Source organism: Megalops cyprinoides, chromosome 22, assembly GCF_013368585.1.
Source record: "Megalops cyprinoides isolate fMegCyp1 chromosome 22, fMegCyp1.pri, whole genome shotgun sequence".
Taxonomy (NCBI): Eukaryota; Metazoa; Chordata; class Actinopteri; order Elopiformes; family Megalopidae; genus Megalops; species Megalops cyprinoides.
Window position 1 is genome coordinate 27218671 of NC_050604.1, and position 25000 is coordinate 27243670.

Below are 25000 nucleotides of genomic sequence, written 5' to 3' on the forward strand. Positions count from 1 at the left end.
CGCCTGCATGTTCCTTAGATCAGAAACCTGTCGGGTCGGATTTCACCGGCCGCCCCGCATCAGCTCGGCTCCTGTCGACGGTAGTCTGCTCTGAACCGCCGGAACACGAGCAGCCGCCGTTTAAGCGCAACTGCGTGATTAATCCTTTAAAAAATCAGCAATTCCACCAAATCGCATATTCATTCATTCGGAACAGTCGCGCCCCAACTCGAGTGGTTTAAACAGCTCACAAGCGACTTGTTCGGAAACGACAAGGAGCCAATTAAAAAAAGAAAGTGCTGAAAATATAACTGAAGTTTGTCGGTAAACTCCTGAAGCCATATACGACCGCCAGAAATATGCATAGATATAATCTTGTTGTTTTAATCTACGTGACACATGTCCTTCGGATTCTTACTGTCTTTGCCTTTTTTGTGAATCGTAGCCAGCTGTTAAGATGCGTAAATATTGCCGAATATCTACACTGTGCCCCGGTCGCGACTCCGAACGCGCAACAGGTCGCGGTTTACTGCCTGGATTCGCTCGCAGCTCCGACACTCCGCCCACCGAAGCTACGCTGTCAAACATGCAGAGTGACGTGACGTTATATTAATCCATTTTCCGTTAATGACGAGTGTCACATTACAATTGCACCTTTTTGCTATCTAACGCTCACCATATCAAAGCTTTACGCTGCCGTAATCCGATCACCGTGCTCGTCATGCGCTGTAGGCGGCCGGTGACCGACGCGGCTGATTAACACGTTCTAACATTGTAACACACGGTCTCAGCCTCGACGCTCACGCACCGGTAGTGAAGGTGAGTTCACCTGCTGGATTGTGAGGGTTGAGAGAGAGGCGCCGGCGGGGTGCATGAGATTATTGAATTAATTTATGTTTTATGGTGCACTAGATGGCGCTGTCCCTATTGCAATGAACTCCCACCCTACCCTCACATCCTAGTGAAGCTGCTCATTTAGATGGATATGTGTGTGCGTGTGCGTGTGTGTGTGTGTGTGTAGATCTGCTGTGTGCAGAAGGCATGTGTGCCGTGTTGTTTGCATAGAAATGTGTGTCTGTTTGTCTTGCACATGATGCTGTCAGGTCGACTCTGTGAATCTGTGAAACACATACCTGATGGTTACGTGGGCTGGTCTGCATTCTGTAAAAAGTTTAGTGCCAATTGGAAGAAACTGAACACTTTATAGAAGATCATTAAGGAAAACTAGATGTCTCTAAACCATAAAGACAGTATTAATTTTATTTTTTTGTAACAGATTGTATTATTACATTTACACATACAACAGTGCAGTGTCAGATCTAACAAATACAATGCTAATTTAGTCTGAGCAGATCTGGATCATAAACCTTATGTCAAATAGTCTCTTTCTGCAGCTCTGGTCTCATCGATCCTGCCAACATTCACCGCTGCAATGAGAGATTAATTTTGCCCCAGAAGGCCACCATACAGCATCTTATGCTTGGGATCCCTGCAAAGCTGCCATGTGGCAAGTGTCATCTGTGAGAAGTGTCATCTGTGAGAAGTGTCATCTGTGAGAAGTGTCATCTGTGAGAAGTGCTACACAAATCAAATCAAATCAAATTGAACTGAATGAGATTTTTATTAATTAGGTTGTATTTTGGCCTGTAAAGATGCTAGTCCAACATGTCCTCCATGTCAGGTCTCTGAGGAAGAGCAGTCACAGTCAGAGTTGTGGGGGGCACCTGCTGCAGGACCCATACCTACGTCAGGGTTTCAGAGACTGCTACCAGAAACAACCAGCAGGTGTCCCTGGTGACGGCCTCTGTCCCTTTTGCCTGCTGCTTCTCCAAGACTCCACCAGAGGTCCGGGTTTCCTGTTTGAGCCTCACCCAATCTAGTTTCTCAGTCCCACCTGTGTCTTGTTAGTTTGATTGTGCGTTTCCGTGCCCTGTATAAGCCCTGCCTGCTCCTCTGTTCCCTGCTCGGTCTTGAGCTGCTCCTGAACACAAAGCCTGGTGTTTTTCGAGCCCCAGGTAAAGGCACTGTGTCTCTTTGTAATGTGTGGATTCCTCCTGCTCACCTGTTACTGTTCCTGTACCTGTGCACCTGTCCCAGTGCCGCAGTCTGAATGCGTCTTTCACCTGGCTGCAGGACCACACTCCAGACACGGGGGGGGGGGGGGGGGGGTTCCTGGGGTCAGAGGTTAAATGACCCCCAGGTTGTCGTAGATGACGTCGTCCTGGTCAGGGTTCCAGGTGCTCTTTTGGTGGGTGTGTTTGAAGACCTGGCTGTACAGGGGCTCTGGCGCCCCCTGGCTGTCAGGCACAGGAGAGAGCTCTCTGTGGGGCAGGGGGGTGTCGGGGGGGCGGCGGGCCCTCGCAGCTTTGGGACTCCCCCGCACTGCCCCCTTCCTCACCGGCTCGCCCCCGCATCTCTCTGACCTCAGGGCCTGCAGGCCCGGGTCCGGCCTGACTTGGTCATACACCTCCGCGTACAGCGGCTCCGCCGCGTCACCATGGTGATGGCCAGGTGAGGGGGGGCGCGGGCTGGGGGAGGGTGCGGGGACGCTGTCCTGCGGGTCGGCGTACACGCCCTCGGTGGCGTCACAGGCCTCCTGCACGCAGTCCAGGGGCTCGGAGTACACATCACTTGGGTCCTCCGCCGGGCTGCAGCTCCTCGGGCTCTGCCTCTCCCCCTCGGGGACGCCGGGGTCAAGGGTCACACAGCTGCGGGGCCCCTCCTCCTCCGCCAGCGCCCGCTGCTCCCGGATGGCCGCCTCCACCAAGCCAAAAATCTGCACCCCCTGCTGAGTCTCAAAGGTGAAACTGCCAGGACCCGACTCACAGCGCCGACCCGCCTCCATGGAGAATGCTCCCTGAGGGACACAAACATGCACTCACAGGCAGAGAACTCACAGAGGATCACAGGCAGAGAACTCACAGAGGATCACAGGCAGAGAACTCACAGAGGATCACAGGCAGAGAACGCACAGAGGATCACAGGCAGAGAACTCACAGGCAGAGAACTCACAGAGGATCACAGGCAGAGAACTCACAGAGGATCACAGGCAGAGAACTCACAGGCAGAGAACTCACAGAGGATCACAGGCAGAGAACTCACAGAGGATCACAGGCAGAGAACTCACAGAGGATCACAGGCAGAGAACGCACAGAGGACTCAGTCTCCATACATAACTATGTGTAAACATTTCTTCTGAAGAAAATCAAATATTTTAACTGGGAACATTGGTCATTGTTTTCTTTACTCATGCGATGAATACTACTCCCTATTTATCTGTATATGCAGTTATGTGGATTGCAACATATGCACATTGCCTCTAATCAGCTCATCAGCATGTCTCAGCTGGCCTGTGACCAGCCTTCCCCTGGAAGCACTCAGCTCACAGAAACCCTCTTTGCTGTGGGAAGTTCATTCTGAAGTATGCCCTCTTCTGACCCTGGTGACCTGTGACCCTGGTGACCTCTGACCTTGTCCCGGCCATAGCGGCGCAGCAGTCTGTAGGGCCAGGCCAGCAGGGTCCTGCGAGAGTCCGGCTCCTTCAGCACCAGGCCGTCGCTGTCCACACTCAGCCAGTACGCCCCCTGCAGGCCACAACGATCAGAAGCCTCCGTCCTCTGCACACTCACCCAGAACTGCCTCACTGAGAGAGAGAGAGAGAGAGAGAGAGAGAGAGAGAGAGAGAGAGAGAGAGAAGGGGGGGGGGGGGGGGGGGGGAGACCGCGTTACAACCGTGACTGCACACACAACCGCACACATGACCGACACCACAAAGCATCACCACGACCAAGACCACAAAGCATCACCACGACCAAGACCACGCCCGCAGCCGTCAGCCTCACCTTCCTCTCGGGACTCGTAAATGAGGTTCTCCTCCATGTGGGGCTGCCGCTGGACCCATGAGTCTGTACCCCTGCTGCCCTGCAGCACACACACACACACGCACACGCACGCACGCACGCACGCACGCACGCACGCACGCACGCACACACACACACACACACACACACACACACACACACTCAGGCTTTAATTAAACATGGTCTTTAAAGAGTTAATGAATTCTTTTAGAAAAAAAAACCCTCAGCTGAGGACGGGAGAGGTCAGGGGTTGGTGGGCGGAGGCAGCCCTCACCTGAAAGGCCAGCTCACACATCCTCTGCACCCAGTCCACGCTGTCCCGGCTGTCGGCTGCGAAGACGTGGCTCCTGTCGGCCGTGTGCACGCAGAAGGCGGCCATGCCGTCGTGGGGACACGCTTCCTCGGGCGCCGGCAGGACCGTGATGCACTCCGACAGCCGGATGACCTTCCTGTCCGCCCTGCGGCCGCCAGGCTTCTCCCCGCTGCCGCTCTCGAACACCTCGAGCCGCGCCACGCCGCTCGGAGAGTCTGGGTACAGCACCGACCAGCTCTTCTTCCACTTCTGAGCAGGGAGACGGAGACAGGAAGTCACTACAGCGCCAGGCTCCTCCTTCCTTTCTCCTCACACTCCTCTTCTCCTCAGAGGGGGTCATCAGGGAATTAAGGAGGAGACGTGAGGGAGAGACAACAGGGAGAGAGACGAGGAGGAGACGCGAAGGAGAGAGACGAGGAGGAGTCAAGAAGGAGAGAGACGAGGAGGAGACGTGAGGGAGAGAGACGAGGAGACGTGAGGGAGAGAGACGAGGAGGAGACGTGAGGGAGAGAGACGAGGAGGAGACGCGAGGGAGAGACGAGAGGCAGAGAGACAAGGAGGAGAGAGACGAGGAGGAGACGTGAGGGAGAGAGACGAGGAGGAGACACGAGGGAGAGACGAGAGGCAGAGAGACAAGGAGGAGAGAGATGATATGAGGATGCATCTCTACAGTCTTGGGATGCACGTCTGGAAACACTGGCATCTGTGTGGTGACACAGGTGTGCAGTCGTGCACAGTCGTGCCCGTCTCTGCCTGTCATGGTGCGAGACGCGCTGACGCCCCTCACACGCCAGCTTCTGCTTCCGCATTTTCACACTGATCACCCGAGGGGCCGCTGCTTCTTCAGTGGTATCATAGTGCAATTCACTTTTTATAACGTAAAATTTCAATCAAGAAAGCTAAGTGGTCTGAATACAATGGGACAATGAAATACAGAGGGAGAGAAAGATTATTCTTATGATTCACTATTTTTTTCCTTTGTTGTGAATATCATTCAGAATGATAATTGTTTTCTATCTGGTATTGTTTCCATTGTGATTTTTGATTAGTTGGTTTCTTAATCTATGATCATTCTTAGTTGTTCCTTTAGCACTAGGCCTATGTTCTTTGCACCTTATGCCAAGAAAGTACTTGAGGTCAAAAATAAGTAAATAAACGAAGCCGCAAGTGAAGGGTAATTTCTGTAGACGTCAGCATAAATACAGTGGATGGTCGTTGGTGTTCTCAGGAAGACCGTGAACACAGACGCCTCTGTCTCTTCTTGCAAAGCTGTGTTTCACTCTGGATGAAGCACACTGCGGTTAGATGGTCCCTCCCCATCAGTACTGTGAGATGAATGAGTGGGCAGTGCAGCGCACTGTGTACATGATGTTTACACACGTCGTATTATCAGAGAATTAACCACAGTTTATCATATCCGGGGCAATTCCTGCCGTTTCGGGACGTGAGGGTGTAGACACCTTGCCGCGAGCGAGAGGGCACACCGTGTTCCGCCAGCGCGTCACCGGGCAGGAATTCCAGGTGTGCCGAAACAGCGGGAGCGCTGCGAGCGGCTGTGCTCAGACCTGCCCGGATCCTGCACTCCGCCGCGGAGACACACCTCCAAGTCTCCTCCGCTAAAATGTGGAATTTAACTCGTACTCGCCCGCTGCAGGTTTTATTTGCAAGTGGCGGTATGATATAGGCTAGCTACACCATAGAAAATATCTGTTACAACAAATAAATAAATGAAACTATATTAACACCATTATGCGAGGATCGCTGACTCTATACACGACTTATGCATATAACCGAACTGAATCTATATTGTTGCTCTGCCAGCAAACGTTTCATTTTTGGCTGTTTGACAGTAGTCAAAGTTGAGGTCGTCTGCGGGAAATTCAGCCGCGGTTTTAAGAGGACAGTTTTGCGCGTAGCCTACCGTTCGAACTGACACGCCGCAGGCGACTCCCAACATCACATAGCCTACTCCACGGTCACTGTTTTTATCGCAGGACAAAAATCGGAGGCGGTTCGAATAAATAAACCCCCTGACATTTAAGATATGTAAGAATTCAATTTTCTCCTCACCGGAAGGCAACGAAGTCCTTGATTTCTGTGCTTCTCATTTTAGCACAATGATCAGCTTCTTTGCTTTTAGCTGCTTGATTGAACAATAGCACATATAGCCTACGTGACAGACAGCACACTGGATCAAATCTACTTCATTTAAAGCTATTTTAAAGAAATACTAAGCGCATCCTTTACAGACTTGCACCGCGCTTTGCTGACGGCCTTTCTTACCTTGACCAGTTTATACTGCTGCATGTACAGCGGGCCCTCTTTCGCGTGCGCATCCATCCTCTGCCTCTGCTGTTAGCTAGATGCACTTTCTTTTCTTCTACTTCTTCAGCTGTTCCTTTTCTCCAGACTTCCTACTTTTGTAATTTCCCCTCCTAAAAGCGAGCGACGTGCACGAGTGTGCTGGAAGTTGCCTAATGTCGCGCAGCGTCGGTTCTGAGGAGCTTGTGGCTGTGTGCTCTGAGGAGTTTGGCAGCGTGTCGGGCTCTCTCACCACTCCCCCTCTTCAGCTGGGCGCTGTGCGTGTGATATTCCGCTCTTACAATAGTTACCTGTCTCCCCCCTTCTCCCCCCATCTCCCCCATCTCTCAGTGAAGAGCATGCCAGGTCCCACGATTACCTCCGTGCCCGGCTGAGGGTGTAGGAATGTCGTGCGCCACTGTGTGATAGCGCAGGTGTAACCCAAACAAGTGAGAAAATTAAGGGTTACAAAACTGGGCTTTGAATCCCGGGCATTGGGTTTTTATACAGAGACATTTCCTCTCAAACCTTTCGGTTAAAATCCTGCTGCATGAAGTTCTACGTTCTGGAATAGTCTGCAATGTGGCAACCAGCATACGCCACAAAAAATGCAAATAAAATGATAAGTATTGCTCTGTCACTCATGTCTGACAAATTATCATTTGTGCTGAACCGAGCCTTCACAGCGGTGATACTGGAGGGAATGTTTTTCTGAATGTTTTTCGACTGTTGTTGTGCTTCCACCATCCTGAGCAAAATGTGCGCTGAGTTCCTGACGGAGAAATGAATGCTCCCGCGGCAGGCTTCCACGCAGCTGAACTGGGTACAGGAGGAGTGTACCACTGGGGATCCGATCCCGCGACCCCCCACGCTGCTCGCAGGTCTGAGGCCTGCATGAGGCTGCGAAAACCAGCCATTCACACACTGAATGGTGATGTCCGCTACCCACCTACAGCGCTCAATTGGAAAATGCGCTGTAACAAATAATTGCCTTTTATCACACAAACACGGAGACCATTGCCACTCCACTCCTATACCCATCAGTGACTCCAATCTCAGAACTGAGACCCAACGGCGTCTCAGTAGCTTAAAAACTTTGATGAGAGAGTAAAAATAATGTCAGTTAAACTTTAAACTTTACACAAACTTCTCTCTCTCTCACACACACATCCATAAACACATACACTCCAAGTCTACACTATATTTACACACAGCTAGCAAACGTTCCAAAACAATAGAAATAGGAATAGTGTTGGCGACATGGCTGATATTTGCGCACTTTCTGTTCGTCTGCACTCTACGAAGGAAAATAATCAGCACAAGGCTTCGAAAATTGCTTTAATGTCAGCAGATACTGTGTTTCACTCGTCTCAGCACTCCAGTCGCTGGATAAGAACTTCTGCTAAATAACAAACTTTAAATGTAAATGACAGCTTGGGTTTCCATGACAACCAGCATCGCGCCGCTGTCTGCTTTTTGAAACAGTGCTTGAACCACAGAACCATAAGTCGTTTTCGTTGGCTACGCAAAACACTGTAGCCGATAAGGCTATATACCTCATAGCAAATCTATTTCGTATGTTTAGCATAAGTTGAGTCGCCCCGGAGAAGTCGCGACAGGGGCTTATCGGAACACCTGCAACACCGCCTGTGACGCCATGGCGGCTGTGACGTCACAGTGCGCGTGCGAGCGTTTCCCTGCGGTCCGCTTTTAAAATCGGGGTGACCGGCCGCACGAGACGCCAGGAGACGCGAGCCGCCCGCATCACCGCGTCCACCCACTGCCGCAATGAACTAAAGCACAGCACATCACGACGAGTCGCCATTAATGTCTGATCCGCGTGAGGTAAGGGCTTCCTCTCAGACAGCACCGTGCACAGCAGGTGCACCTCGTGGTCCCCCCTCACCCCACTGGCTTTACAATGGAACCGTTGCAATGAATTGATGCCTTTTATGTTATCATTTCCACTGTTTTTCAGGTGTCACCACCTTTTCCTGGGGTCAGGGTATATAATTTGCCAGTTTTCCCCTGTTGGCCTGGGTTGTTTGCTCTTTCGAGTCCCTGTGGAAACTTCACAATGCTACATGAACAGCACTTTGTGACCATTTGAATTGTACAACTGAGCTGTTGCAAATAAAATTTGATTGCTTGACACAGCAAAAAATGTGTTCTGGTTTCAGTGATGGTGAACAATTAGCATTTGCAGAGTTCACTTTGGGTGGTGTTGGTACTAAATGTGGGCACCTCTCTCTCCTTCCCCCAGCCTCCTGGCTTGCTAGGGGGTCCCACAGGGGGGTATCTGACAACCTACAGCCATGATTTCAGGAGCCCCCAGGAGCAGCCCTCCCGCCCCCGGCAGCTGTTTCGGCTCAAACCCCGCAACGCCTCCCCCCCCATCATTCCGTCACTGACACAGCTGGAGCTCAAGCCCTGCACCCCCTCCCCCTTCGCCCCCCCCCAGGGGAAGGTAAGAGGAGGACACACCTGCGACACCCCACACCCATGCGGGTCCGACACGCTCCACAGCCTCTGGCCATTGGCCGGGGCCGCCGTAACAGATGAACACGCCTTACACACGTAATCACAGAGAGTGCATTACATTACTGAACATGCCTTACACATGTTATCACAGAGACTGCATTACATTACTGAACATGCCTTACACATGTAATCACAGAGACTGAATTACATCACTGAATATGCCTTACATTACTGTCATTTAGCAGAGCGACTTACACAGGTTGCTATTTCACCCATTTATACAGCTGGATTTTTTCTAGCCATTTGTGGGTGAAGTACCTTGCCCAAGGGTACAGCAGCAGTGCCCCAGTGGGGAATTGAACCAGCAACCTTTCCGTTACGAACACTGCTTCTCTCCACTACGCTACGCTGCTGCCTTGCCAATGGACAGACAGGATGCTTGCTTATGTTAGCCTTTACTGGCCACAGCCACGGAGCAGATTCCTGCTGTTTCACAGAGCAGTGTGAACGCCAGCGATCGTCTGGGAAACAAACCAAGGCAAATCAGTATCAAATGAACCGGGACAGCTTAACAAGGGAGCCTGGACTCGGTTCATAAGAGAAATTTGTGGTGTCATTGGGATGTTGGGATGTCACTGGTCTCTGCTCTCAGGCCAGAGCGTTTTAAATAGCGCGGCGGCGCATTGGGCTTTGTCCCTCGGTGCGCTGTACACTCCGACACCGTGCTGACGGATTTAAATGCTCTGCAGAAACAGCTGTAAGCCCTGCACCTTTAACACTTCTACTACTGTGTTCATAATGTCAGATTATACAGCAGTGTTTTAACCTCATGCACCTGCCTTATGAAGTAGCAGGGTTAGGGTTTGGGTTAGACCTGTGCAGGGAATATTGGCTCTTTGCCTTAGGGCTGATTTCTGCTTCTTAAAGTCTGAACTGACGTAACCATGATCATAACAGCTAATCACAGAGGGCCTTGCTGCCCGTCACTCACCTCACGGGTTCTGTAATAATGTGAAGGGTTACGCAGAAGTCTACAGGATCGCGGTGTTGGTTGACTGATCGATCACTGTCACGGCTGGAACGTGAATTGACCAATAGGTGCAATGGGTTGGAACTAACCGTTTTGGAGGCACACGCAGCCACACACTGCCCTGTGAAGCAGCAATAAGCATGAAGGGTCTGCAGCTGACGGGAGGTGGTGCCTGTCCGCCTGGGCTTTTGCAAGCAAATCTGGAGCGTAAACCAGCCTCTAAATCAGCCAAAGGAGTCATGCAAACATACACATGCATGCTAAAACATGCATGTGAAAAAAACATACGCATACACGCTTACACACACTCATGCAAACCTATGCGTGGACGCTTACACGTGCATGTAAACACACTTGTGCCCTCTTACGTACGTGTGCTCTGACCCCTCCCACTCTGTTGCGCAGCCCCGCCCCGGCCTGAAGAAGAAGGCGGTGAAACCCCGTCTCGGGCGGGACAGGACACCGGCGAGGCCTCGCCTCGTCCCGGAGAGGGACGCAGCCCACCTCCCAGACCTCAGCCCAGCACAGGACGACACGGACGCAGGACCGCCGGCCGTCCAGAGCGACCCCGCCCCCCCCGGGCGGCTCCACAAGGCCACGCAGCTGCGACCCGGCCGGGTAGATAAGGCCACCCAGCTGTGCGCAGGACAGCTGGACTCCACCCTGCGTGGGCCTTAGAGCAGGAGACTGAACACCCACAGAGTCCAGCTGAACACCTTACTGCAGGAAACAGTCAGAATCTGACCAACAGTAGGTTCTGGTTTTGTGCCGTGAAATCAGTGAAATAAAGTCACCCTAGCAGACTGTAAGTGGAGTCCCAGGTCAATCCTGTGCTCTTCAGAGGCTCGGTGTCGGGGTGAAATGACTCTTTCTCCCAAGCGGCTCGGTGCTTAAAGCAGATCTGAAAGGGCCGGACTCTGTGCCAGACGTGTCCTCAGCCGGCCGAAGCTCAGGGCGGGGGAAGGGGGTTCGGTTTGGCGCCGTGAGATGCGTCAGGTGCCTGTGAGCCACCCGGATGAACACAGTCATCTCACTACAGAGGTGGTTATGCTGGTAAGAGCCAATACATACAACACACTCCCAAAACAGGGTCACAATGAGGTGAAAAAGCACTTAAAAATCCTGCTACAACCCATAAAAACACCTCATCAGCACTGAGTAACTGCCATCCTTATACAGGAGTAATAATATTCCCAGAGGCTGTCAATAGCAGTTTTATGCAATACAAGTCATGAAAAGACAACACCCTATACCACTTAATTAAGAGGATTTTTGGGTTATAGCTGCACTGAAATACACTCAATGCTAGAGAAAAAGAAAGTCAGATTATACTGGACTGAATGGTGGTCGTTTTTTCCACTGGGGGACGTCAGAGGTGGGGGGCAGGGCAGGACAGGACACAGGCCACAGCACACGCAGGTCCAAGTGGACGCTCGTTTCCTCTTTATTTCACATTGCTTTACTTCCTTTAAGGAAATTCCCACTTTGTGTGAAAGGATCTCAAATCAAAAAAATGATTTCACGTAGGTCCCCGCAGACATGGTCCTACTGAGCGTTTTCCCAGGTCACAACGTCAATCTGCAGACTCCTCCCTGCCTCAAGTCCAGCACCCTCCCCGCATCCCCCCTCACACCCTCCCCTCCCTTGCCCCACCCCCCCCCAACACCCTTCCCACGCCCCCACCCCTCAGGTCCACCCATCCCCGCTGCCAAAGGAACAGACAAAAACAAACCATGGGAATAAAAATGATCCAATCAGAGACAAATGGCTAACCAATGCCCCCCCCCCCCCCCGACCTTGAAGGTAATTCACATGATTGGCTGGTTCTCTGTGGGGAAACTCAAAACAAACCTGCTCTGTACAGTATAATGTCCTGTAACTGTTCCATTAGCAACACTGATATGCACCTGCACTCCCCTCCCCACTCCGAACCCTGCCCAAAATCCCATCCCTACTTTACACAGACACAAACGGAATTACAAAGCTTATAGAAGTGACCCCTCCATGCCCCCCACCCACCCCGAGCATGTGCAGGCGTGACCGCCTCTGCCAATGGTCCCCAAAAGTCTCTGTGGGCGCCCCCTGCTGGAGTTGCCTAGTATTTCACTCCCGGCACAAACTCCTTGGCCTCCGGGTTCAAGCTGCTCTTGCGCTGAGAGAGAGAGAGAGAAAGGCAGAGTGAACAGAGCTCAGTGCTGGGCACAGCCTGCACAAACCCTGAGGCTCAGCCAAGCTCAGGAGACCCGCTCCTATTGGTGTGTCGTCCATGCCCCTCCCCCCTGCCCGCATGCTATTGGCCGAGGCCTTGCGGAAGCGAGGCTCACCGCGATGTCCTCTGCGTTGCTGTTGCTGACTGACAGCCCGCTGAACTGCTGCTGCAGCTGCCCCACCCCCGAGGGGAGGTCCCTTGCCGGGATGAACCAATCCTGATCCTCCTCCTCCAGCATCTCCTGGAAACAGCGCTCCAGGAACTCCTGCTCCAGCAGCTCCTCCTCCACCTGGGGGAGGGGGCGGAGTTAGGGACAGGAGTCTCCAAAAACCCACCTCACACGTCACATCACACAGGCGTGCTGGCTGTTCTTTTACATTTATTCACTTACACGTGAGGCAGAGTACAACAAGTGAAAGCCACACATGGAGTCACAATATCAGAAGTGCTGCATGACCGAGTTTCAATAGTTGGACAGACAAAGCCAGCTGGTACAGATATGAGTGCATTAAACCATAAAATTCTTCTTTTTTTTTGTTCTGTTCTGACTTTTTTTTTTTTAACAAATCTAGGACACAGGAAATTACTAAACCAAGACACTGCATACAAGACTGTGACATACAGCATGCGTGTTAGGCTTTCACAGTTGCACCACTGAAACTCTCGACTTGCGTGGATATTTCCATCACCGCCGCTCTGATGTGGCTGCAGGCTCCCAGAGCCCGTCTCCTGCCCGGCCGGGCAGAGCACAGACGAACGCGCTGGGAGCCGGCGGGCCGAGCGGTGACCTGCGTTCCCACCTGTCGGTTGTACTCTTCCTCGTTCTCACCTGTCGGTTGTACTCCTCCTCGTTCTCCATCCACAGGTACTCGGCGAAGGGGTTGGGCTCGCTCTCTTTGTGCCCATTTGCCACCGGCTCCTCCTTCACGGGGGCACTACCACCCCCCGGAGTCTTTGCCACCTCCGGACTGCTCATCTCTGCGGGCTCTGGGGGCAGGGGGGGTCACAGTCACACACCGGCCAAAAACACCACACCCTACATGCCACAGAGTCACAGACCCGCACTCACAGGACTGACAACACACACAGAACTGCCCTTCCCTCAGATTTTCATTTCGCAACAGCAGCCTTAAGATGATCTCAGACAGAATCACAGCCACATGATTCATACATTGTTATTTTTTCCTTTTGGAATTCAAGCAGGTGAGGTCGAGCTGACGTCACATGTCCCACCTGCTGAACGCACACCCTTTTCACATGACAGCTCACCCCTGCCTCTTACACCAGCAGAACACTGCTCCACACTGCCCCCTACTGGCCTCTGCTCCACACTGCCCCCTATAACATTTACATTTACATTTATTCATTTGGCAGACGCTTTTATCCAAAGCGACTTACATAGGTTACAGTTCTTTACAATGTTATCCATTTACACAGCTGGATATTTACTGAGGCAACTGTGGGTTAAGTACCTTGCCCAAGGGTACAGCAGCAGTGTCCCAGCGGGGATTGAACCGAGGAGTCCTGCTCCTTAACCACTATGCTACACTGCCGCCCATAACACAGTGTTATTTAGGACAATTTGCATTACATCAAGTTTTACATGTGTATTTCAGTTTATGTACCTTTCCTGGTCCTGTAAAGAACACCCACCTGGCTAGGCTGGGCATATCAACCCTTACCAGCTGACAGCCAGGGATGTCTTTAAATTAATAGTAAGGACTCACTGCAGGCCCGATGCAATGGGGGTGCTTAGGGGTGTATTGCACCCCCTGACAGACCTCAGTGCACCTCCAGTTGCCTCCTTATATCCTGATGTCTACATAGCATTTATGACTTTTCGTGCGCCCCGTGGATTGCAGCTGCACCCCTCTGTAATTTCTCCGGGCGCCTGACTCACTGGCTGCAAAAGTGGAGACCTTATTAAATTTATCTCTGCACACAAATCGCGATTTCCTGCATGCATTCGAGTTGCATCTCGACAACACACCGACAGACAATAACGGCAACGCCGGTGCACGCCGCTAACAACGGTGTAGATGGGGAGACACATTACTAACTACCAATACTAATACATCATTAATTACCAATAGCAGACTGCATTACTCAGTGTAACTGGCAGTGTGTAATCTGGACTGAGCATTTCCCTCTACACTCAGGGGCCAGATTTATATTTAGGACAATCCTGTAGAGCCAACAAATCTCCACCGTTTTAACCCACTGACCTCTTTAAAGTCAAACTGACTGCGCAGCGCACAGGAAAGTAACTTAGCCAGCAAGTAAGGAAATGTACTGGGCAGATATCAACATGTGAGCTAGTCAGGAGTTAGCTCTCCGGCTAGCAGCGGAAGAACTGCTAGCTAAAACCCCAAAACGCGTGGTTATCTTATGCCGAGCATATTTTCTAACAATTTTGCTTCAAACAATTTTGTAATCATCAGTACTATTTCGACTGGGCCGTTTGCCTTTTTTTTTTTAAACTCCGTTTGTTGTCTATGTTTATGGGAAGCACTTTGTGCTGTTATCTGTATCATAAGGTATACAAAATGCATGTGCACATCACAACTATTAACGTCACTGCTACCTCATGTGTTTGTCTGGTTATGCAGCTGGTCTAAACGGGGGTAGTTTGCGGAGCGTCGCACGCACGCTAGGATATGAGCCGCTGGGCAAAACAGCGAAACTAAAGTTGCATAAATGTGAGAGCTTCACACGAAGGTTTAGTGTTAGAGCAGACAAACGGAGTGAAACTCGCACATAAACCCGCTAGCTAACGTTTTACAGCAGGCATCGCTCCACATAGGCCTCAGGACATAATGACAGCAGCCACAGAAAATGATCAAAAGTAGCCAATGCAGCCCTCTGCTCTGTATTTTGCAAGCTGACTTGTGTGCTTTAAGCACATGGATCGCTAGCTTGCAGGCTAACCTGCTAGCTTGCTCCAGCTGATTAACTGAACGGCCCGTGAAAAATGCAACGAGGCTGAAAGCCAAGGGACACAAATATCCGTCAACAGACAGCACATTAGCTAGCCAAACAGCTGACTTGCAATCGATGTCAGTTAGCTGAAACCAACTGCAGCTGCTTTGTTACGGCGATAACCTCAGTGGAAAAATGATAAAGCCGTGGCTAATGCACTGACGTGTACAGCTGATTATTATGGACAGGTAAAAACAAAGGAGCCGTGCAAACGAGGCGCAGCAACTTGCAAGCAGCTAGCAGGCTAACTGGCTACAGATAACATGACTTTATGCACGGAATCGGGCCGAGAATCCACCATATGCACAACATCTGAAACCTAGAAATCGATTCGCCGTGTGGTTTTGCATTTCATACCTGGCATCGTGTTTTTCCTCCGGCTGTTGCTCCAAAATCAACAGAAACAGAAGTCTCTACGTGTGGCGTGCAGGTTACTGGGCTTGCTAGCTCGCTAGCAAACTCGCTACATTACATCAACGCGGTCATGTGGGCCCCAATGCCTCCCCCCTCCTCCCCCGGAGGGTACTCCCCCCCCCCCCCCCCCCCCCTCCCCCCCCTCCCCTCACCGGCGCATGCGTGATGCTTGCTCGGGGAAAATGGGCACCCAGATCATACGCTCATCTCCGTTTACCGAGGGTTCGTCGTTCGTTTGCTGACGCACATCTTTGAACCATTTAACGGAGTGGAGCTGTGAAGCACCGGGTACCGAACCGGAGAAGCGGTAGCTGTTCCCGGCCGGTAGTGACAGCTGGCCAGCAACAACTAAGCAAATGAATAAGACCGACGCGGAGATATACCTGTAATAACTTTACCTGCTGTGGTTCTAATTAGGTGACAGTCAGGTAAATTCAGGTAATACGCTAAATATTTTTGGCAGGAGGTAACCTCATTTTATGGTTAGCACAAATTTAGGAAAAGAAATCCAGGCTCACTTTTTAGTCCTTCAAAAGCGTTGTATAAAGAGCAGCTCCTGTAGATAGTGATGTAGCTAAACCCACCATCTTCGAGTCACAAGTTCTGCGGACAGCAAGTTCAGCAAACACATGGGTCCGACCCGCACTCACTCGATTCATATCGACAGCTACTCATTTGTCATTAAAACATCGTCTCCACCAAAGACAATGTCCTTGCGTTTGTTATCGATTCAACCAATAATCAGATGCACAGTTAAAAACGACCCACACGGGCTGAGAAGTGTTTCCACATCATACGGAAGTAACCCGTAGTGTTTCAACGATAACGAAATCATTCTAATTAAAATGCAAATTTTATTTAAGGAATAACTGCGGTACAACATCTGTTCAATCTGTCCATATATGTATATATATATATATATATATATATATATATATATATATATATATATATATATATATGTATATATAGCTAATTATGCGAAGTTCTGTGGTTAAAGAAAGACAGCAGGGCAAGTGTCCGGCTAAACACAGAACACACAAAATTTAATTCCCTTCTTTTACCCGCATAGGGCTGAGTACGGGATTTTCGCAGGTGGCTTTAAGCAAAGGTTCGGTGCAGAACACTCAGATCAAGTGCTTTCCATTACCCACATATGCGCATGCGCTGGCAGGCTTACTGGCTGTTGGGAGAGGTCTTTTGCAGGGTTAGTAGGAGAAACCAGGAGCAGCTCCATGGAAGCCATTTACAATGTTAAGAACATGTCGCTGCGCTCTCTGCCCGCTTGCGGTTAGTGCAAGCACGATAACCACAATGCTCAGATATCCATTTCTAAGCACTGGACTGTTATACACACTTCAGCAGTGTAAGGCAAAGCTTGCAGAATAGCGCCCCCCACAGACGACAGTCAGTAATGTCAGGCCCACTGGATCTTTATTTAAAGGCAGATGTACATGCAGGTTACATGAAACAGAATTAGGCGGCATAAAGAGTAAAAAGGCTGAATAAAGCTGCTGATAAAGGCCAGATGGGTAACCGTGACATAACAGACACCTCATGGCAGGGCTGGATATTGACATGCCCCGGCAAATAAAAGAAAGCTGGAGCTACTTGTGCGCTGACGGTAAGCCCAGCCAAGGTGCGCCCGCGCATCCTGAGCGTGGCGTTTCACAGACGGGCCTGGGCTTAGGCTACTGGCCAGCAGAGCTGCATTTCTGTAACCAGCACAAATGCAGACTGATTAACACTGGACAGCTGGGGGGATAATTTTTTATTATTATTGTATAATAACACATGCTGCTTACTCACATACCAGTGCTGGAGTGATTGAGCGCAGTCCTCTAATACACTCACATGCAACCATGTGCTACAAGTTCCACAGTGCACTGCAGTAAAGCCAACTTCACAGGCACCCCACAAGCTGCAAGAGGGGGTGCTGAGGCGGGGGGGGGGGAGGGCTTTGGCCCCCACCCTACCCACACCGCTCTGAGCTGGAGACTCTGAGACTCTGAGCTGAAGCCCTCAGGCTGTGCTGGTAACAGGCGCTGTAGTCTGACCAGCCTCACACGATCACCATCATCATCATCATCATCATCATCATCACCATCATCATCATCATCATCACCATCATCACCATCATCACCATCATCATCACCATCATCATCATCATCATCATCATCATCACCATCACCATCACCATCATCATCATCACCATCATCATCATCACCATCATCACCATCATCACCATCATCATCACCATCACCATCATCATCATCACCATCATCATCATCATCATCATCATCATCACCAAAACAATCATAGCTTTGCATCACCTTAAGACACTGGAGAATAGGAGCGTGATGCAAAGCTATGATTGGCAGGTCTGATTGGCATCTCTGATTAGCAGCTTTGATTGAAAGCTATAACTAGGACTAGTTGTGATTGGGCAGTTCTGATTGGCAGCTGTGATTGGGCAGTTCTGATTGGCAGCTGTGATTGGGCAGTTCTGATTGGCAGCTGTGTTTGGGCAGTTCTGATTGGCAGCTGTGATTGGGCAGTTCTGATTGGCACCTGTGATTGGGTAGTTCTGATTGGCAGCTGTAAGAGCTGCCTGCCTTGCTTACAGAACACCCTCACACAGCTGAGCTGGTTACTGACAGTCCTTATTGCTAACTCAGTGGTAGCATTACGAGCTAAAATCTAAGCTTTCTAAAACCTGCAGCAATAAAATATAATATATAATAAAATATAATGCATTTAGGGAAGAAGAACAGTCATAACTACTGTCATTTTATTATGTTTTAGAATGTCAGTTTTAATATCAGTTGAAGAGTGTATTTCATCAGGTGTGGCGTTAGCTTCTGGTATTCTGCTAGAGGAGGTTAGTTTCACTGGTGGCAGGCAATTATAGTGTTAGCACACACTTTGCCTTGTGCTGAAAGTTGCTCTGGATAAGAGCATCTGCTTTATGAATGTAATGTAATGTGATTGAAGTATAATTCTGAACAGACCAAAACAAAAATCTCTTTTTAATTTCTTTTTAATTAACGTAATTAATTTATTTATATGAGGACAAAGACTCAAACCAACACACCCAAAGACACATTCATTCAACAACACCATCATGTCAGGACAGATAAAGAAAATTCCGGCTTTATTATCCCTGAAAAACAGACCTTTTCCCAGGCCATAATTACAACAAAAACAACAAAAAATCTGTTAAAATCAAAACACCGCCCATGATTAAATACAATTTATCTTTCTAAATCATATATAGGAATGTCATATTAGAAGCAGGAGAATTATTTACTTTACTAAAGGCACTAGATTCATCCAACAACTTGGAGCACAAGTGGAGCATATCACTACCTGGGTAATATGGCAAGAATGTCACCTCAAAATCCATCTGTTCCTGCAGTCACTAACAGGTATTGCTTTATAATAATTCAGTTCTGTGTCACTGAACAGAGGGGGCTGCTCTTATGTGTACACTGACAGGAAGCAACAGGAAAACTGGCAGATTACCTGCAGAATAAACACAGAGATAAGAACACAGATTAAGAAGTAAAGTCTTTTTGTGCTACTGAGGACACTCTGAGTTTTGCTTTGCTGGAGGAGTGTCATATTCCAGTCTTCCTCAGATCAGTACCTGTTCCCTCGTCACACAGTCCCTGGCAACCCATTCAATCCCACTCTGTGACATCACACACAAAGCAATCGCTCTGTGATTTCATAATCTCCAATCACCTCATGACATCACTGTGTTCACTCTGTGACATCTACTCTGACATCATACACAGAGATTACTCTGTGATGTCATGCGTAGGCATTACTCCACTCTGTCTGAGTGGGCCCTGGCACACGGCAGTCTCCCGGCTTTGGCGAGGTAGCAGAGAGGCTGGACGAAGCTGCCGAATGTGGAAAGAGAGATGCTGATGGGGTTCAACACACAGATGTTCACCCACCCTGAGATGTAGCTGGTGAAGGCCGCTGAGATGATCATGGGGAGGTAGTTGACCACCATCATCACCTGGATGATGACAATGGTCCTGAAGGCCCTCCTCTTGGCCAGTTGTGGCTCCCCCCCCTCTCTCTGGTCCTGTCCTGGCCGAGGGCACCTCAGAGCCCTCAGTATAGAGAGGCTGCAGAAGGAGTCCACCAGCAAGAGAACTACAAACATGGCTGCCAACGTGTACGTGGACTGATATGCATAATTGATGCCACCGAACCCAAGCACGACTGCCCAGATGATGCCCAGACACCTCAGCCTGTACCTCAGAGGCTTGTACCTGAGGAAGGTGAGCGGGCGGAGCACGGCCAGGTAGCGCTCCACACAGATGCAGCACTGGAACAGGGGCCGGCCGGCGACCACCAGGCCGTACAGGACGGCCATGGCTGCATTCATGGGAGAGCTGCACAGGATGTAAAAATTCAGCATAGACAGGGGGAATATGGGAAAGAAGGCCATCTCCATCACTGCCAGGTTTAGTGTGAAAATTTCTGATTGGTCCAGACCTCCTGGGCCCCTCCCAATCAGCCACAGGACTCTAGCATTGCTGGGTAGTCCCAGGGCGATATCCACTACCAGGAGACTTGCAGAGAACAGGACTCCAACTGACAGCCCACAAAGCTGATAAAGGTCGCAGCTGGAGTTGGCTGGGGTGTGAGGAGCAGATGTCCAATTTTCTGATGAAGAAGCCTCCATTTCTCCAGCAGCAGGAGGTACCTGTGTATTCTAACTCAAACACACAAAGACTTTCCTCAGTGCTGCTTTTACCACAGCCTACATCTCACTTCAAATGCAACTTCAGATGTGGAACTGCACAGCATCAGAACTCTGGAGACAGGTAATACTTCCAGATCAATTTCAGTGACAAACTGATTTTGTTCTACTTGGAAACAAAACCCATGGATGGTGTTTGGTTGGCTGTTCCAAGCCTCAGACCGCCTGGGAAAAGTGGTCTATTTGGTCTGTGTTTGTAACGGCCAACTGAACACCGACCCCAAAGACCGTTCCTACACGCAAGTTTGAGTTTCCCACCACAATCAGGCCTACATTTACCATGCAACTGGTAGACACATTGCTGATTATTCTCAGAGAACAGCCACAGGGGTTGACAAAGTGATTTATCATTAAGAGAATAATTCTATAATAATAATATAATTTATCATCAAGAGATTAATTCTGTCCAGTCATTTTTCACAAGGACAGCAGGGTTTAGCATCAAACAATAAAAGATCAAATCTGAGGTACATAAATCTCACGCGTTCTTGGAAAGAATCATCCACAATGTTCTGTGACCGGATAAAGTTATGCGGTAATAAACCAAACTCTTTATCAAATCTGTCGTAACATTACAAGTTGTCATTGAGCATGCCAAGTTATGAAAGTCTACATTATGACAAAAAAACTGAGTTATGAGCCAGACCTTTAGTGCTGCAGTGTGTGTGTTGGAGGCTGCTGGATCCTCTGCAGTCTGCACCTGCTGCCTCTGCGTCTCACTCACTGAATAAACTGCACTGTTTGTTCTGATCTGCCATGCAAATCCGTCATGCCAAACAGCCGTGATAAATGTGTGCCACATGTTTATGATACAAAATGATGACAAATACGCAGTGAGCAACAGATATTAATCAGTGTGATTCACGTTGTTATTACAGTAAGCTGTGGATGTGGCATTAGTAGATTTCTATGTCAATATCTGTTTTTTACATCATGACTTGAGATGTTTCAGTGTCTCACTCATGTTATTGATGGTGTAGATTCTTCTGACTTCATGTCATTGCTTTTGGCATGCAATTATGATGTTACAATGTTCCTGCTCCGGGTGAGTATATATTGAATTGTTTTATTTCAAATTTAATTCAAATTTTAACAAACACAAACAGTGTGTGTGTGTGTGTGTGTGTGTGTGTGTGTGTGTGTGTGTGTGTGTGTGTGTGTATGTGTGTGTGTGTGTGTGTGTGTGTGTGTGCGTGTGAGTGTGTGTGTGTGTCTGTGTGTGTGTGTGTGTGTGTGTGTGTGTGTGTGTGTGTGTGTGTCTGTGTGTAAGATTGCTGCCTGGAGTAACAGTGCTATTCCGCAGGTTTGAAGGTGTTCCTACACACAGGTAACGAGCATAATCCCACAGTGCACTCTGCTCACAGGAGTTTACCCGCTGATGATGTCATTGGTTCTGCTGTGAATTGACCAACCAGTGGTTGCACTAGGGACATCTGAGCTGTCTGGTGTTCAAGGTCCATCCCACACTGGTGGGTCACAGGTTTGGGTTTCAGTAAAGGACATCAGGGGCGTCATCTGGGGTGAGCAATAGCAAGTGAGCAGGGGCAGCCAGAGATGCCCCCCCCCCCCCCCAATTATGTGGCATGAAAGAGGGGCTCAGGTGCAGCCTGACGTGGTGTTCACGCACCCCCAGCTGTCAGGTCGGATTTAAGTGGCCGTCGGGAACACTCTTTGCATGTGTCCCTCAGGTGAGAGTGAGGACCGTCCATCTCCCCCCATCACCTGTCTGAGCAGCGTACACCTGTGGGGAGCAGGGAGCCCTGCCTTTAAATCACTCATTCACAGATGGCAGCTTCGGCACTGATGCGGTGCGCTTTCACAGGTCTGGGAACAGTGTGAGCATTCACTGACAGCAGCTTCGGCACTGATGCGGTGCGCTTTCACAGGTCTGGGAACAGTGTGAGCATTCACTGACAGCAGCTTCGGCACTGATGCGGTGCCCTTTCACAGGTCTGGGAACAGTGTGAGCATTCACAGACGGCAGCTTCGGCACTGATGCGGTGCCCTTTCACAGGTCTGGGAACAGTGTGAGCATTCACAGACAGCAGCTTTGGCACCGATGTGGCACGTTTTCACAGGTCTGGGAACAGTGTGAGCATTCACTGACAGCAGCTTCGGCACTGATGCGGTGCGCTTTCACAGGTCTGGGAACAGTGTGAGCATTCACTGACAGCAGCTTTGGCACTGATGCGGTGCGCTTTCACAGGTCTGGGAACAGTGTGAGCATTCACTGACAGCAGCTTCGGCACTGATGCGGTGCGCTTTCACAGGTCTGGGAACAGTGTGAGCATTCACTGACAGCAGCTTTGGCACTGATGCGGTGCCCTTTCACAGGTCTGGGAACAGTGTGAGCATTCACTGACAGCAGCTTTGGCACTGATGCGGTGCCCTTTCACAGGTCTGGGAACAGTGTGAGCATTCACAGACAGCAGCTGTGGCACCGATGTGGCACGTTTTCACAGGTCTGGGAACAGTGTGAGACTCTGAGTAGCACATCAGCATTGAGTAAAAGCATTGAGAATCGTATAATGCTAAGCAGATGCTTCAGTTCACTTGAATACAGTGGCTGTCATTTGTTCACTCTCCCGGGGGTTTAATGACTCAGGTTCAGTGCCTTCCTCCGGCATGAAGCAGGATGCTCTCATATTCCTTTGTTTCATGTGTGATGATTTTCACACAGTCCCTGCTCTGATGGTGTTTCCTGCGCTGAGGTACCTGGTGTGAGTGTCAGGGCTCAGGCAGGGCCTCAGGTGCAGACAGCGAGGCAGGGTGCACAAAACGTGTAGTTTATTAAGCCAAATCGGGAATCCAAAAAACAGGCAATGTCAGAAAACCAGGAAAGCACAGCAAACAATAGCAAAAATCAGATCAAAAAAATGTGAACAAAAAAACAGGCAAAAGATGCAAAACAGGCAGGCAGGCAGAACAGGAAAAACGGCTTGTAGCGACACAGATGAACTGAGACGAGACATGAAACAAACGGCACGGCAGACGAGGAGATGCAGGTGCGCAGGCAGGCAGGTGGGGAAGGTCAGGTGACCAGGTGGGCGGAGACAGGGCGGAGAGCAAGGCAGGGCAGGAACACAGGGAAAAACAAAAGCATGTGGACCGGGGAAACAAAAACAAACCAGGCTAAGAAGCCGCATTCCTGACAGTGAGGTGCTCTGTATGGAAGCGGCAGGCTCTGAATGGCTCTGTGGGAATCACGGATGCACGGTGTCAGTGAGGCATGAAGGACTATTTTAATTTAGTTGAAGACTGAGTAACATCTGTTTCAAGCAACTTTGTTTCAAACAGGTTGATAATTAATTTTCTCTGAAATTGTCATTATTTTGTGAGTGTATGTGAACCATCCATGTTAATGTGCCTCACCTGTCTGACTGGACTCACTGTAAACAGGTGTGTGGGTGGGAGGCAAACGCTCCCTTTTTCAGCGGTTTGGCTGTGAGCTCTGTGCTCCCAGATGGCCCGTTTGGTTTCGTGACTTTTAAAATAAATTATTTATGTTTTCCTATGTTTTGCTCCCTCTTTTCACTTCTGTGTGAAAAGAGTCAGCCGGTTTCTGCTACATCAGGGTCAGGCTCAGTGACTGCTGTGATACAGACTGTATTCAAAGCAGGAGCCACTGTCCTCCCCAGACACCACACAAGGGGGCAGTATTTAGCCACACAACCCTGCACTCTCCTCCTGCCAAATAATGCTCTGCCCACCCGGAGAAAAAAGGATGCATACACAAGGGACCTGAAACACTGAGGGAGGGAGGAGGGGGGGGTGAAGGCTGGCTGAGCTTCTTATTTTCGGCAGTACATTTACATTTATATACATATTTATTTAGCAGACGTTTTTATTCAAAGCGACATACAAAAGTGCATACAGTAAGTATAGCGACAGTACGGGGACAGGATGTGTACAGTTCCACAATGAGACAGTAGTCTCAGCTGAGAGTAAAGTCTGTTTGAGGAGGCAGTACTAGCTAATTTATACAGCTACAGGGTATAAGGCAACTAACAAACAGCACAATAACTGCCAGAGTAAAGGCGGAAACAAAAAACACAAAAAAACAGCAATTTTTAACAGCACCGATCCAGACGGGGAGCTGAGAGATGACAGCAGACAGGAGTTGGGAAGTGCGTGGTTGGGGAGTGGGGGGCGATTGTGTGATAGGTCAGCCCAGGTAGAGTCTGAAGAGATGTATCTTCAGTCCACATCTGAAGGATTGGAGTGATGGAGCTGTCCGTAGTGGGACAGGGAGTTCTTTCCGCCACTGCGGAGCGGTGGAGCAGAAACGTCATTGCCTTGCAGAGCGAGAACCTCCCGCTCTGTCAGTGTGAGGAGCAAGACGTTCAGTAGGGGCCGGGCAGGTGTGTAGGGCTGGATGAGGTCTTGGATGTAGGTAGGGGCTGTCCTGTTGACTGCAGAGAAGGTGAGGGTCAGCATCTTGAATCTGATTCTGACTGGCACAGGAAGCCAGTGGAGGGATTTTAGCAGGGGAGTAACATGGAAGAATTTGGGGAGGTGAAGATTAATCAGGCAGCTGCATTCTTAATGAGCTGCAGAGGCTGGGTGGTGCATGCTGGGAGGCCTGCGAGGAGAGCGTTGCAGTAGTCCAGGCGAGGGAGCACTGTGGCCTGGACAAGGAGCTGCGGGAGCC

At 49.9% G+C, this 25000-nt stretch overlaps 3 protein-coding genes across 3 annotated transcripts in view; all 3 read right to left on the reverse strand.

Annotated features, from left to right (window-relative positions):
* LOC118769547 (semaphorin-4F-like) overlaps positions 1–551 on the reverse strand; it is an 11959-nt gene extending 11408 nt beyond the window's left edge. Inside the window, exon 1 of the mRNA XM_036516677.1 lies at positions 1–551. This exon is cut by the window's left edge and continues 82 nt beyond it. Coding sequence (XP_036372570.1) covers positions 1–9 — 9 coding nt within the window. The 5' untranslated portion in view covers positions 10–551.
* Positions 552–2137: 1586 nt separating this feature from the next.
* On the reverse strand, positions 2138–6699 carry LOC118769930 (docking protein 1-like). Its single transcript, XM_036517351.1, has 5 exons — positions 6436–6699; positions 4114–4401; positions 3822–3900; positions 3450–3622; positions 2138–2836 (listed from the first exon to the last, which is right to left on the reverse strand). Exons 1-5 carry the CDS (start codon positions 6490–6492, stop codon positions 2165–2167), a joined length of 1269 nt encoding a protein of 422 aa, XP_036373244.1. The 5' UTR covers positions 6493–6699; the 3' UTR covers positions 2138–2164.
* A 4946-nt stretch (positions 6700–11645) lies between these two features.
* On the reverse strand, positions 11646–15647 carry paip2b (poly(A) binding protein interacting protein 2B). The gene is made up of 4 exons (XM_036517392.1): positions 15510–15647; positions 13003–13160; positions 12289–12462; positions 11646–12116 (listed from the first exon to the last, which is right to left on the reverse strand). Exons 1-4 carry the CDS (start codon positions 15514–15516, stop codon positions 12060–12062), a joined length of 396 nt encoding a protein of 131 aa, XP_036373285.1. The 5' UTR covers positions 15517–15647; the 3' UTR covers positions 11646–12059.
* Between the last annotated feature and the right edge of the window lie 9353 nt (positions 15648–25000).

What these genes read in the sequence shown, in the direction of transcription:
- LOC118769930 (XM_036517351.1), bottom strand. Translation starts at nt 6,492, where the DNA reads ATGGATGCGCACGCGAAAGAGGGCCCGCTGTACATGCAGCAGTATAAA. An exon ending in TGTGTGAGCTGGCCTTTCAG is followed by an intron (nt 3,901 to 4,113) that starts GTGAGGGCTGCC and finishes TGTGTGCTGCAG; the next exon opens with GGCAGCAGGGGTACAGACTC. An exon ending in TTACGAGTCCCGAGAGGAAG is followed by an intron (nt 3,623 to 3,821) that starts GTGAGGCTGACG and finishes TCTCTCTCTCAG; the next exon opens with TGAGGCAGTTCTGGGTGAGT.
- paip2b (XM_036517392.1), bottom strand. An exon ending in AGGAGGAGTACAACCGACAG is followed by an intron (nt 12,463 to 13,002) that starts GTGAGAACGAGG and finishes CCCCTCCCCCAG; the next exon opens with GTGGAGGAGGAGCTGCTGGA. An exon ending in GCAACGCAGAGGACATCGCG is followed by an intron (nt 12,117 to 12,288) that starts GTGAGCCTCGCT and finishes TCTCTCTCTCAG; the next exon opens with CGCAAGAGCAGCTTGAACCC.